Source organism: Sceloporus occidentalis, unplaced genomic scaffold (assembly GCF_023333645.1).
Source record: "Sceloporus occidentalis isolate IW3139 unplaced genomic scaffold, rSceOcc1.0.p SCAF_1, whole genome shotgun sequence".
NCBI classification, from domain to species: Eukaryota; Metazoa; Chordata; class Lepidosauria; order Squamata; family Phrynosomatidae; genus Sceloporus; species Sceloporus occidentalis.
The window spans coordinates 166,571,725-166,585,868 of NW_028316981.1; the positions used below are offsets into that span (position 1 = coordinate 166,571,725).

Sequence of the window (14,144 nt, forward strand, 5' to 3'; positions counted from 1 at the left end):
TCTCCCCCTCCCTCCATAAAACAAAAGCGCGTCTGATTTTGTTAACCCTAACCTGTCAAGCCCAATTATTTTTTTGGCCGACTTCCGACTAAAGGGAAAGGAAATTATACGGTTTAGTGAAGGGAGGGAAGAACTGGGAGGGGGAAAGAAAACGTTTAAGACAGAAGGGGATGAAACAGATTTGGTTGAAATCTGGAGAGCCCTTGTCCGGATCTGCCCAGTTTGCCTCTGTGAAGTAGTAAACTGGCTTTTCCCGGGGCTGGCAGACTCTCTTCAAATGTCCCAAAAGGCACGGGATTTGAAATGGCCACATTACGGTGCATTGTTTGTGTGTGTGTTTATTTGTTCTGGGAATTTCAAATAGGTTACCAAGGCACCTTTCAAAACCACCAAGAAAAGCACCTTTGGGATCAAGAGGCAAGGAAAGGGAGAACCCTCCAGAGTTTTCTGTCCCTTCACACCTTCCGATTGAGATCAAAATTAAGTTAAACCGAACGGGGAAGTTAAGCCAGAAAGTAGCCGGCGGGATAGGAAGAGGAAAGGGAACATTCAAGAGAGCTGAAAGGTGGCAATGAAAATAGTTATTATTTGATCTTCTAAAAGGTGACTGTCAATACTAATACTAAATCAATAAAGCACAGGAAGAGAATAGAGTGATTTGGATTAAAAAAAGAGAGAGAGGGGAAAAAACCACACCGTGCAATGCTCAGAATCGCAGGAGGTTAGGGCACTTGTACGCTTGAAAGCTCCCAGCATCATTAAAAGTAACTTTTGTTTCCAGGTTCAGGAAATTGCTTCATTGTTTGAAATGTGTAAAGGAAATACTGTAAAGGTTTATTGAGCCATTGAGGTTCCCTTCCCCACCTCCCAAGCGGTTGTTTGTACTGTAAATAGTTCAGAAGATGTGACCTCCGGTGTGTGAGAGAGAAAGATAGAGACAGAGGGAGAGGGAGGGAGGGAGGGATGAAGAAGAAGTCAGGTTGGAATATATAGAGTCAGGGGAACCACAGACACATATGAAACATACATGCACAGTTCCCAAATCTTCTGTGGCCTCCACTGCCCAAACCCGTCCCAATGAAACTTCTGCATCTCTGGAGGCAACGCCACCGTCACATCAGCCACACTAAGAACAACAACAACAAAACCATGGAAGCAGGTAGGAAGGAAAGCCTTCAGATATACTCCTCAAATACAGAAATGTATTTGCCAAAAGTTTGGGTTCCCTTTCTTTCCAAAACCACCTCCGAGTATTCCTTACCTAAGAAAACCCTATGAAATGAATGGAGTCACCATAAGCAGATGGACAACTTGGAGGCATATAAACATGCACATGCTACACAGAAAATATAAATTTCGGCAGCAAGACCATACTTAGTAAACCATCCAGGTTAAAGTCTGAGGCTTCCCAACTGAGTGGAGATGAAAAGTTTTGTCCAACCAACCCAGTCTTGTGATAACCTTTGTCCCTCCCTCCTCTCTCTCTCTCTCTTTCTCTCTCTCTCACACACATATACACACCTTTACACACACTTTCCAGTACCTTCTCAAATTGCCCACGTCTCCCCTGTGCATCTTTCACAACAAACCAAAACCCAACCCTTGGAAAGTTATCTGAAAGCGGAGAAAGAGCTTGTCCCTGTGATTCTGTTCAATTGCATCTAAAAAAAGTATACAGTTGGTATTGTTGGCGATATCTGGCTTATTAAACCTTTGTAAGTGAAAGGGGGGGGGGGAGAGAATCCAAGACTTATCAGTAAGGGAAGCTACGGGCAACTCTGGAGGACTTCTGAATGTTGGAGGACTTTGGGCAAGCCAAGAATAGTACCCACAGTTCGTTTTTAAAAGCTTGTGAAAAGAAGACTAGTCGAGTACACAACCTCCCGCAATGTTCCTCTTCTTGGGGACACAGCAGAAACTAGGTATACCTTCAAGTCCAACTCTTGGCCCATTTTGAAACTAATTTCCACGACAACCTTAGCCTGAAATGGTTTTTTGTCCCTCAGCGAATGGCATGGCGCTTCTTTCCATCTTGTGCTTTAGGAAAGAAGTTTAAGCCTGATTGATCTGGAATGGGCCTGCAAGCTTAAATCCTAGGAGCCCCCATCCATCCAAAGTAGGATGCTTTGCTTACTATAGAAGAGACTTAAACAGTCTCATAACCCAAGTCAAGGGATGAATTTCAGCTCTCTCATTGAAATTAGTAGGACTCCGAAGTATTTCAGTTTGGTTGGATTCTGCCTCAAGTTTAATGGAATCTTTCCCTGAAACACTTTGTTCTTGCCAAAACAAATGGGACAGAAATGGGGGTAAACCAACGAGAAACGAGACTAGGTAGCGCTTAAGAGACGCCACCTCGAAGAAGTTTTCCCTTTTCCCGCTTGCCCTCCAAACTTTGTCTCAGCTGGTGAAGTATTTTTAGCCTTTATTCAATATGACAAAATATATGTGTTCCATGGTCTTTCACATATGATATTACAACCAATAAATATATGCAATACAATATACGGGGAGAAGGAAGTGGGAACGTGACTTAAATGGACTACATGTAAACAAAAAAGCGTACATCTGTATAAGAGTTCAGCCGTGTCCCTCCCCCTGAAAGCTACATTAGTTACGCAACAAATAAATACACAGAAATATTTAAGTCGAGAGAAATGCAAACTCTCCCCTCCCCGCTCCCATCGCCCACCCATTTCCCAACAGTGCTTTCATATTTCGCACAGTTTATCTCCCAGGAGAGACGCTAAAACAGATTTGCTCATAGTCCACTCACATCCTTTCATATGCAAATAATATAAAAATAAGTCACTGGGGAGGGAGGGGGTTGAATAACAAAAACGAAACACCCCAGGAGAACACATCCTACAGCCAGCATTTTCCCCAACGCGTCAGGTTAAGTGCATCTAGGAACCCTCAAGATAGGGAACTTCTCTCAGTCCACACCAAAAAGTAAACATTGCCTCGCATCTAGAGCCCAGGGGCCTTTGGTTGGAACTAAGGTCCAAAACACAGTGCAGAAATAATCCACTTTGAGACCGCTTTAACTGCCCTGGCTCAGTGCTAGGGAATCCTGGGAACTGTACTTTATTGTGGCACCAGAGCTCTCTGACAGACAGAGAAGGCTAAATGTCTCACAAAACTATGGTTTCCAGAATTCCCTAGCACTGAGCCAAGACAGTTAAAGCGGTCTCAAACTGGGTTATTTCGACACTGTGTTTCGGATCTAAGTCACCCAGTGATTTGAAGGGGGCTTACAAATAAGTGCTCACCAAATTACACCTCCCCCCCCCCCCACTCAGGACTCTTTCGCATTTCACTGGAGTTTGCCTCCAAGTCCTGCATGTAGGATTGGGCCCTTAGGACTTTGGGGGGGGGGGGATAATAATAATAACAACAACAACAACAGTGAGCGGGACTCACTCCTTCTGTCTTTAACCGAGGGTTTCGGATTTACTTCTCAAGCTTATGATTCTCATGGTCCTCCTCCTCCTCATTTTAAGGGACTTGGCTGATTCTAGGACTGGCTTCTGCTATTTCCTCCCAATTTAAAAGGATACGGGGGTTGAGGGAAACTCCAGAGAGCTTTATGTTGACTTCTCCTAGGAGCTCAAGACCAGGGGGTGTTTGCATACTAATAAGAGACGCCTTTGTCTGACAGATTTGCAAGGGTTTGTAGCTCAGTCCAATCCAGTCTGTAAATTCCCTCCCCTCCCACCCATTCCCTCTCCCCACCTCCCAAAGAAAAAGTTTTCTCAAGGTAGGCTACAACAACCACTCGGGGTCAGACTCCCCCCCCCCCCCAAATATACACTTTCCCCAGCCTAAAACCCAGACCTTCTATCTAGAGGGACTCTTTGCTTTTCAATTTGGAATCCTTCTTCCATTTCATCCTCCGGTTTTGAAACCAGATTTTGATTTGCCTCTCGTTCAGACAGAGGTTGTTGGCGATCTCTATGCGCCGCCGGCGGGTGAGATATCTGTTAAAATGGAACTCTTTTTCTAGTTCCAGAGTTTGGTAGCGAGTGTAGCTGGTTCTGGAACGTTTGCCATCTGCTTCTGGAAAACAAAAGACACGGGTAAAAGCCTAGTAGTACTAACAACAACAACAACAACAACTATAATCTTCTAAGGGGAAAGGAAGAACGAAATATAGGAAAGGAAGAGAAATGTTTCTTTCTACCCAGAAAGTCATATTTTTTAAAAGATATATCTATCTATCTAAATAGATCTATATCTATCCTGACAGAAATATATATATATAGATATATAGATATATGGGGGTGGGGAAATCTCACCTCGGATATAAATAAATTTCTTTATTTTCGTGTTGTGTCTCTGTGTAAAATATTTAATGATAAACTTTGAGGTGAGATTTCCAGCACTTTGGAATTAAAGTTTTTTGAGTTCAAGCGAAGGTTAGTCACTAAGAAAGTGATTTCCAATTCAATCATGAGAAAGTAGGTATAAGGAAGGGAGATTAAATTCCCCAACTTCCATTTCTTAGGTCAGCAGAGAGAGAAAGTCATGGCATAGGGAGGAAGTGGAAAGGTCTGTGGGGTGGGAAAAGAAATCCCAACCTAAAGCTCCAGCTCCTTCCTATTAAACCCTCTGCGCTTTTCCAAGTTATTTCTCCCCCTTTGAAATCTTTTCCTTCTCCCCCACTCTCTCTCTCCCCAAAAATGGAATATTGCCTTTATCCCCGTTTTGTTTCTATGATCCAATTATGCCGTCATAAATTTGGGCGTCTATAGCCTCTAAGCCTTTTAGTGGACAGTTTTACGAGCAATTGATGCCTTAGTCGTAAAATTTACGACCCCAGGTTTTTTTCCCCCCTTATTATTTGCCCCGTATGGCCTATAAAACCCAGGCAAATCCTGTGAAACAAAATCGAGAAGCGAAAGTTTACCGTGGCTCATGTGTAGTTTGGTCATCCACGGATATATTTGTGGTGGCTGTTGCTGCTGCTGCTGCTGCTGTTGTTGTTGTTGTTGTGGCTGCTGCTGGTGATGTTGTTGTTGGTGGTGATGGTGGTGGTGCTGCATTGACTGCCCGCTTTGCTGGGCTGTTTGCCCCGGCTCACTCTTGATTTCCCCACTGCTCTTAGATCTATCTTCCAAAGGCGGGTTGTTGGGGTTGTTGGGGTTGTTGTTGTTGCTGCTGGTGCTGCTGCTGTTACCCCCAGCCTTCTGACTGTAAATTCCTGGGTTAAGAGAAGTCTGGTCGTCTCTGCCTAAAGTGTGCCCTGAAGATCCCATGACTGTACAAGAAGGTCGCTCGGGGTTAGGTCTGGGGTTTGAAGACATGTCCACACCGTTGAGATTGTTGGAAGCCCCAGATGAAGGGAATGTAATGCTCAGATCCAGCCCACTGTAGCAATACCTGGATGGCTGAATCTCAGAGACAGATCCATAATTCCCATAACTTTGCATGGAATACGCAGGAACATTTTGATTTTGCTTATAGAAGGAGTTGGCTACGTAGGAACTCATGTCAGGAATTATATTTTCTCCCCCCCACACACACCCCACAGTCTCTCTCTCTCTCTCTCTCTCTTTCCCTCTCCCTCTCTCTCACACCCCTTTGATTAGGCTTGATTTGTGGCCCTTTTGAAGTTCAGGGTTTTTTGTTCTCTAAAGTGCAGAATTTATAGGTGGAGATTCTTCTTTTCTTTATTCTATGTGCGCTGCCCAAATATGGGATGTTTAAATAGGATCACGTGACGGTGTTGGCCAGTCATAAATTTGGCTTGATGACCCCAGGAGGTTATTGATGGAAGCCCGTGAAACGTATGTGATATGTTGGCATAACGGGGGAAGAAACAGCCCCACACTCAAAACACCGAGACAATGAGACTACAGCGTCACCTGGTGCTGGGCCTGGGGTACGACGACGTCTCATAAAATACTACCCCTCTACTCATGGCTGGAGGCTGCTGGGTGGGAAAGGACTCGCACAGACACCCCTAAGCCTCCTCAGGGGTGGAAGGAGACAAGAGCTCATTTCCCAACCACGCCACTTCATAGGAAATTTCTCTGCCTTTGATGTAGGAAAGGTGTAAAATAAGGCCTTGAACTCCATAGGCATGTAATCATATGCTTCCTCCTGTGGAGCTGGGAGATTCCCTGAACCTCTGGAGCGGAGATTCAGTTCTGCTGCACATGTATGTGTTTGTGTGCAGGGCGTGTGCGAAGATGAGCTCCATATAAGCTTCTTGGATGGATTTAATGATAAAACACATGGTCCCTCTTCGTATATGTCTAAGCACTGCCTCCACACTGAACGCAACTGGGCCGAGAGAGTGCCAGACTGGAATTTCTAGTATACGCAGGACAATCTGTAGCACACACACACAAAAAATCTCATGTATGTAAACATGGGAAATGTTGCAGACAAAAAAAACTCTGGAAGTTCTGTCTGTATTCTCAGCTCATGTGTTTTATGTACATGCATCTATCTACTGCTCTGTTAGCATGGCATGGGGCTGCTTTTATGCTGAGAGACAGGCAGCAGACTGGAGACTGTGCTACAGTAATGTTCTCTTCTTTGTACAGTATATGCCTCTGTATATGCCCTGTGCAGTATCTTTCAGAGCTGATAATTCTCTCTTTCTCTTGTGTGTATTCAGTGGAGGTTGTGAATCAATGCGGCCTTCCCATAAATCACCCTTGTACCTCAGGTGAATGCATAAACATTCACTTTGGTTCTGCCTATGTATATACCTGTGGGGGGGGGGGTTGAGGGCACGTGAGAAGCCCCTTTTAAAAGCCTGTAGAGCTTTCAGCCAGGTAAAGATAAGAGCAAACCTTCCCCTTCCTTGCATATTGCAGTTTACTCCTTGCACACATGAGGTTGGTTCTGCAGGTATTTCCTGCCAAACAAATGCAGGTCCTCTTGAGTGTTCATGGAATATAGTTGGAAAACACAAGAGGATAATATGCCTTCTTTATTTATTTTTTACTAAGACTGCAGTTCTGCACCCATTTACTTGGAAACAAACTACATTGGACTCAGTGGGGCTTATTCCTGAGTGGTCCTATATAGGATTGCATTATTTATCATTATTTTAATAAGAGGGCCAGCTTAAGTTAGCAAGATGTTATTTCTCCTCCTACAGGCTCATTTTATATGGTCCTTCCATTGAGATTTGAGGGTTTAAATATAACTAATCTTATGCTTTTGATTCAGTGGACACTTAAAAAACAAACAAACTGTATAACCTAATTTTGCCCCTGTTAATATGTCGATTTGAACGTTTAGATCTCTCAGGGTAAAAGGTCATTCATAAACAGACTGAAAATTTTAAAATGACACAGAGACATATATACTCTTTTCGTTCCTATCACGTGTATTTGAGTTTTAAAAATATATATGACCTCTGCAAGGAATGTTCTAAGCTTTGATGATGGATAAGAATATTCTTAAACCCTCCGAGGGAGTTTGGGGCAAGGAAGTGGGCGAAGTCCACTGTGATGAGTTAGTTTCCAAGGATACTTCGGGGCTTTTGTTTTATGTAATGGGGACTTGACGGTTTAATTCCAAGCGTTAAAGGGATAGGAAGTCTTCCTAGGAAGTATCTGCATTTAGATACCAGGACTTTGCTTCCAGGCGTTTGCATCTGTCTCGGGGGGGGGGGTGTCTGAGCTGAGCATATTCACGCCATTCCTGAGCTAAAGCCGCAATCTGGCATTATTGTGCGCATTACATATTCGACTGCGGTTTCTAAAGATTTCCGGGGATAATTTATTTTTAAAGAAAAAAAATTATCACACTACCCTTTTGCCACCTCGAAATAAATTTAAGGGGAAAAAATTGTTGAGAGCGATCACTGAGAGTGTCAATATATTTTAAAAAGAAAATTTAGGTATTATTTTAAAGAAACTGAACATATTTATTCTGAAACAGATCATCTGACCTCAGAAAACAAGAAATAAAATCTTTTAATAAAACTTTTTGTTTTTAATCACTGAGAGATATGAAAGATATTTCTTGCAGTTTTCACTATATACTCTAACGAGGAAAAGATTGTGTGGTGCAGCAGAATCTCCCCTGTATCTGTGTGCTTCTGTGTGTGTGTGCTCCTCTGTGTGTGTGTACCTGTCTGTCTAGTGTAGGTAATATTTTAAAACAAAAAAGATCCCCATCATAACTAGCTGGAAGCAAATTCTTTCTGCCACCACCCTGTTTTACTTTTGAGCAAATGGTGGCGAGGATGGTGCAGACAGACAGCCAAAAATGCTGGTAGACAGAAGCAGAAAAGGATCTCCCTCCCGCTCAAGAAGCCTACTAAATCTCTTCCCCACTAAATTTCAGAAATCAATCAGTACATTTTTAAAAATAATATCCAGTTTTTATTAAATACTCAACCATAGTCCTCTGGACGACCTTTATACATGATGTTAGAGAATGTTAACACGAGAGATTTTTTTTCTTCTTTGTTTTTTTGGATGTTGTTCTCCTACTTGCTATAGAATTCCATTCACTTTATACTGTTTGAAACATTACAGGGCTAAACATAAATATAAATACAGAGACCACAAATACAGCTAAAAATATTCACACAGGAACTGTCACAGTTTGTAGTATGCATAATGACCCCAGGTAGTGTTTAAATACAATTAGTTCACTCTGGAAAATGCTATATTTAGGTAGACATAGCTTGGAGGTGAGGGAGGGAAGAGGGAGGGAAGGGGGTACAGAAGGGAAGGGAATTTCACAGGGGTAGGCAATTCGATGCTCTTTATCATCACCATCATCATCATCATCTTCATCACCACCACCATCATCTCCTCCACCATTACCACCACCTCCATCATAATGACCATTATCATGATTTGAGAAGCTTACACCTCAGAGTTCCTTTTGACATGCCTGATTCCCCCCCCCCCCCAATAAATCAGTTCTTGCGGGGTGCTCTGCCTTTTTCAACCCAGGATTTCTTCTAATGGGGGGTGGGAGACAGGAGGGATTGGGGGTGTGCGGTGGGTTGTGGCATTAAATGCAGTCTTTATGCAGAGGTGGCTATAGCTGGTCTCCTCGGAGGCAAGGAGAAAGGACGGTGGGATGGTGGGTGGGGCTGGGGGCCAGGGGCTGGTGGGTTTCCACAGAGGGGCAAGTCAAGACGGTTTGGACCCTTGCTAGGAAAGTGGGGAGATCAGTGCCGAGGAGTGGGGGAATGGGGGAAGGAGAAGGGGGAGGCCCACATTCTCCCCTCTGCCCCCATTCCTTCTCTCTCTCTCTCTCTCTCTCTCTCTCTCCCCCCCCCCCTTTTTTTTTCATATGTGATCCAATGTATAAATTGTGCAGTGGTAATAGAGAATAGAGAACGGAAAAGGAGAAAAATTTGGAAGAGAGTGGGTGGATGGGTGGGTGGGTGGAGGGGGGAATATGGGGTCAGGGGGAAGAAGGGAAGGGAAGGGAAGGGATATTAGAAAGGTAATAGAGAACGGAAAAGGAGAAAAATTTGGAACAGTGTGGATGGAGGGGGGAAATATGGGGTCAGGGGGGGAAGGGAAGGGAAGGGAAGGGAAGGGAAGGGAAGGGAAGGGAAGGGAAGGAAGGAAAGGAAAGGAAAGGAAAGGAAAGGAAAGGAAAGGAAAGGAAAGGAAAGGAAAGGAAAGGAAAGGAAAGGAAAGGGGGACCATCGTGTGTGTTGCTGGGGAGGGTTTGGAAGGAGGTTGGGAGGGAGAGCTGGCCGAGTCGAGTCAGTGTTCATTCCTTTGGTTTTTCCTCCTCTGTTTCTTCCCTCTTCTCCTCCTTGGCGCCCAAGCTATCCGCGGCCGCTCCAGCGCCTCCTCCCCCAGACAAGGTGGAACTCAAGTTGCTCTCTTTTTTCCATTTCATCCTCCTGTTTTGGAACCAGATCTTGATCTGGCGTTCAGTTAGGCAGAGAGCGTTGGCGATCTCGATCCTCCTCCGCCGCGTCAAGTAGCGGTTGAAGTGGAACTCCTTCTCCAGCTCCAGCGTCTGGTAACGGGAGTAGATCTGGCGCCCCCGCCTCCGATCTGCCCCATAGCCGACCCCTATGGATTCGGAAAACAAACAAACTAAAAACGGTTAGCCACAGATTTATGAGTTCTTTCCAGCAAAATGCATACAAACAGAAAGAGGGGGGAAAGCAAGGCGGAAAAGAACAAAAAGAGGGGGGACCCCAATGAAACCCATGCACCAGGACTCTCCCAACCCCAGCCTTCATGCTCTGCCTTCATTGTCATACATCTCCCCCTTTCACTCTCTCTCTCTCCTTCTCTCTCTCTCACACACAGAAGCATCACCCACAATTTAATTCTTGCAGCCCATTAAAATGCCTCCATCACATGTGGAAGGAGAGAGGAAGGAGGATTCCTGATTTAAAAGCCTGTTCCGATCTTCTTTGCAAAGAATCAGAACGTGTTGTTTCAATTATGTCTGCAAACTTGGAGGGGGGGGGGCACACCTAATTAGATCTACCTTCAATGTAAAATAATTAGTAAGAATACACTCTCCTGCCCTATATTAGGAAGTCAAAACGACTTCAGAAATCACAGTATCAAAAACTGGTATTTAAATAATAATAATAATCCACCCCACTTTACAACCCTCGCTTCGTAAAAAAAACCAACAACCAGCAACATATTTTCTCATCTAACGGGGAAATGTCAATCTTAGTAAAGTAAAATAAGTCAAAATACCCTGGTACTATTTTCTATATTTTATTTTTACCCACCCCACCACCCCCTTCAAAGGAGGGGGGGGGACCAGAGTGAATGCACTTTATTCTAGATATGTTACACTCTCAAAGTCTTTTAATTAGAAAGAGCATAACAAGCCATATTTGCCTGCAACAACTTAACAAATAAAAGGCCTGTAGCGGCAAACTGTGAGGAAGCTACATTATTGTTTTTATGGGGCCATAAAAAGTAGCTGAGCCTGTTCTGCGAGGGAGACGGTCGTAAAGATGGTTCAGTTTATTTAATTTATCTCTGCGAGCTGTAAAACTTACCACTGTGGGAGTTCATGCGCTGCATCCACGGGTATATCTGGATGCTAGTTTTCTGTTCCTGGGACGTGCTCCTGTTTTGGTCACTTGTAAAATCCTGTGCAATGGAAGTTTGTGTATTGTGTCCCATAGAATTTTGCCTGCAGCTAGAGAGCATGTCTTTTTCTTGATAAAAGGCATTAGATCCGTAATCATAGGGTCCCCGACTGGAGCTAAACACAACATTATCTTGCGGTGAGTAAAAAGGAGATGAATAGATCCTGTTTTGAGCAACCGCTGCTCCATAAGTTGAAAAATGCCTTACAGGGTCATAGGCAGTGGAATTGAGCGCCACGTTGGGCAGCACCTCTTGGCCACTGGTGAGGTGGCAAGACAGCGACGGGTTTGTGAAATAGGAATTCATATCTTCCCCCCTATACCTGGCTTGTATGATTTCTTTAATATTTATTTCTGTCTCCAGTTTGTAGTCTGAACTAGATTGTTATAGGGACGGCTCCACTCCAGGACAGACAAAATGACAAAGTCAGCTGACCCGTTGTGAGCCAATAGGAAGCTAGATGTCAAGACACGGAAAAATTGCTTTTGCTTGTGTTGATTCCCCAGTTGAAACTAAGTATGCATTGAAAGTAAGTCTCGAAATTTTAAATATAAGGTGGTTTAGAAGAAGAGGGGGGGAAATAGTAAGTATGGTTCGAGGAGAGGGGGGTGGGAGGGATGGGAGAGGGAGGAAGAGGGGAGGAGAACAGGAAGGAAGGAAGAAGGAAGGAAGGAAAGAAGGAAAGAAGGAAAGAGAAAGAAGAGAAAGAAAGAAAGAAAGAAAGAAAGAAGAGGTTTTTTGTTTTTTTAATTATGGTACAAATAACCCTTTACTTTAAAGAAAGAAAGAAAGAAAGAAAAGGGAGGGGAAAAGAAAAGAGTCCTGCAGAAAAAGAATCAGGCTATTTACTCTTTTGAAAATGCTTGCTTAATATCTAACAATCAAATAGCTCAGAAATTATAGCCATAAATCTCAAGTGTGCATAAAATATTAAACCATAAATCCTCTTCCCTCCACTAATTTACTGTTGGTCAATAAACCTGGAATCAAGTGCTTGTGTTCTTTATAAGACAATCTTGAAAGCCAGGAAGGGAAAAGGGGTGACAGCTGGACAGATACTGTATCTTTCAGTGGATTCCAGGACTCTGGAATCTGGAGAACTTTATGGGCTCCTAAACCCTCCCTCCCTCCCCTGCAATTCAGTCCATTTTAAGTCTCTGTTTCAAGCATACTGGGGTGTTTCCTTGTTGTTGTTGTTGTTGTTTCTGATATATGCTTTCTAATTTTTCAGAACTGGAAACTGCTGGGGTAATGTTTACATCTTCAACACTAGCTCACTCCCCCACTCCTAATCTTCAATCCAGCATTACCTTTCCATTTGGAGTGGTGTTTGTTAGAAAGCCCACCTCGTGTTTACCTTTGTAAAAGTGAGGCAGGGTGGGAAAAGGGGAAAAAATTATGCTCCCAGATAACTGTAGGTGATTAGAAAACTTCTCCCTTGAAATATTTAGTTAGATTGGAGTGTGGATTATATTCTGGTCTTCAGGGTGGATTTGCACCGACACACTAATTGAAATGGAGACAGCCAATCTAATTTTAATTTCAATCCCGCGCCATAAATTGTTCCTTAAATGTAAAATATACCTGCTGATCTGTAAACAGAGGAAGGTTCCTTCATCATTCCATTGACTTGCTATTTAAAAATTCAATTAGGGACTGAGATATCCTGGCCTGATTTCCATGTACATGTTGGGGTGGGTGGCGGGCGGCTTTTGTGTAGTTGTTTTAAAGGTCCAATTCGTGTGGAATGGCTCATAAAATGAAATCAGACAAGCTCCGTAGAATCTCTCTCTCAGTACGTTTCCTCTCAGTGTCTCCATACTTTGAACATTTCTCTTTGGGGTGAAATCTCTTTTCAAAGGTTTGGTTGGGAGAGGAAAATGGGGAGTACATCCCCCACACACCCCTGCTCCGACAGGAACCCGGATGCCCAGGGATTTTATGATCTTTTTCCTCTGTCCAACAAAGCAAAGTAATCAATGGAAGTAATAAAACCATAAAGGAGACTACAACTGACCAAAAAAAAAAAAAAAAAAAAGGGGGGGAGGGAGGGCTAAAGTATTCATCTTGTGTAAGGATAAGCATTCCTTGTGTATCAGTATAAGAAGGGGAAAGTTATGTATTGTATACGTCTTGGTGTGGTTGTTTTTGTTTTGTTTTTTTAAGGAAAGGAAAAGGGGGGGGGGGAGGAACCAGGAAACATAAGACAACAAGGGAGTGTGCAGCTTGTTAAGAATCTCCTCAGATGTGTCTCTCCCTACTCCATGTGTATATGTCCTATCATACTTAGCATCTAAACTTGTGCACCTTTAAGTCTAGTACCCAGATCATAGGCAGCCAGAGTGTAAATGCTGAATATAATCTTTGTTTTGATTTCTTCTCTTTCTGATTTATTTGGCACATTGTGCTCTGGGAGCCTATAGCTGGAAATACACAGACCCTGGGAGGAAAGGTGTGTGTCTGTGTGTGTGTGTGTGTGTATGTATGTGCGCGCGCGCTGGGGATGGGCAAAAGGGCCAAAAAGTTACCCATCCCACCCTTACACACTTGGAGATATACATAACAATGCACCTATGTCCCTGTACATGAAGGAAGATAGTTAGTGCAGTAGATGACCAAATAGACAAAGAAGTGGATTGAAAGCAGGGAAGCTTATTTTAATCCAAATTACTCTAAAAAGTACAGATGCTAACTGAGAAGATATGGGTATAGATATGAATATGGATGAGTGTGTGTGTGTGTGTGTGTGTGTGTGTGTGTATAAGTATATGCGTGTATTTGTGTGCATGTGTGTGTATTGCTATATTTATCTACTGTATGTCTGAATGGGTTTCTGTACACAATGGACCAGAACAGACAGAAAGGAGATCTTTCCCTGTTAGTTTTCATTTTTGGGAGAGTTCGTTTTCTAACAACTCCACCTCCTGCTCGAGTTTTGTGTTTCTGTTTAGACTGGACTACATTAAAAAAATTAAAATGCTCCAATGTAAATTCTGACTTTGTCTAGAGTAACCGAATTTCTGCTTCCCTCTTTCTCTCGGGTAGGTCTGAGTTTCCTGAAAATAGTGT

General features: G+C 43.3%; 2 protein-coding genes and 1 long non-coding RNA gene across 5 annotated transcripts in view; all 3 read right to left on the reverse strand.

Annotated features, from left to right (window-relative positions):
* LOC149322660 (uncharacterized) overlaps positions 1-14,144 on the reverse strand; it is a 169,279-nt gene that overhangs the window by 143,622 nt on the left and 11,513 nt on the right. The window lies entirely within an intron of this gene.
* HOXC5 (homeobox C5) lies at positions 3,845-5,492 on the reverse strand. Of its 2 annotated transcripts, XM_089508914.1 has the most exons (3): positions 5,047-5,492; positions 4,910-4,968; positions 3,845-4,059 (listed from the first exon to the last, which is right to left on the reverse strand). In XM_089508914.1, exons 1-3 carry the CDS (start codon positions 5,490-5,492, stop codon positions 3,845-3,847), a joined length of 720 nt encoding a protein of 239 aa, XP_089365040.1. The 2 variants fall into 2 exon arrangements, with proteins under 2 accessions (XP_089365040.1, XP_089365031.1); XM_089508905.1 differs by having other exon boundaries at positions 4,910-5,492.
* HOXC6 (homeobox C6) lies at positions 9,548-11,381 on the reverse strand. Of its 2 annotated transcripts, none has more exons than XM_089481156.1 (2): positions 10,982-11,381; positions 9,548-10,022 (listed from the first exon to the last, which is right to left on the reverse strand). In XM_089481156.1, exons 1-2 carry the CDS (start codon positions 11,379-11,381, stop codon positions 9,712-9,714), a joined length of 711 nt encoding a protein of 236 aa, XP_089337282.1. In that variant the 3' UTR covers positions 9,548-9,711. The 2 variants fall into 2 exon arrangements, with proteins under 2 accessions (XP_089337282.1, XP_089337291.1); XM_089481165.1 differs by having other exon boundaries at positions 9,548-10,046.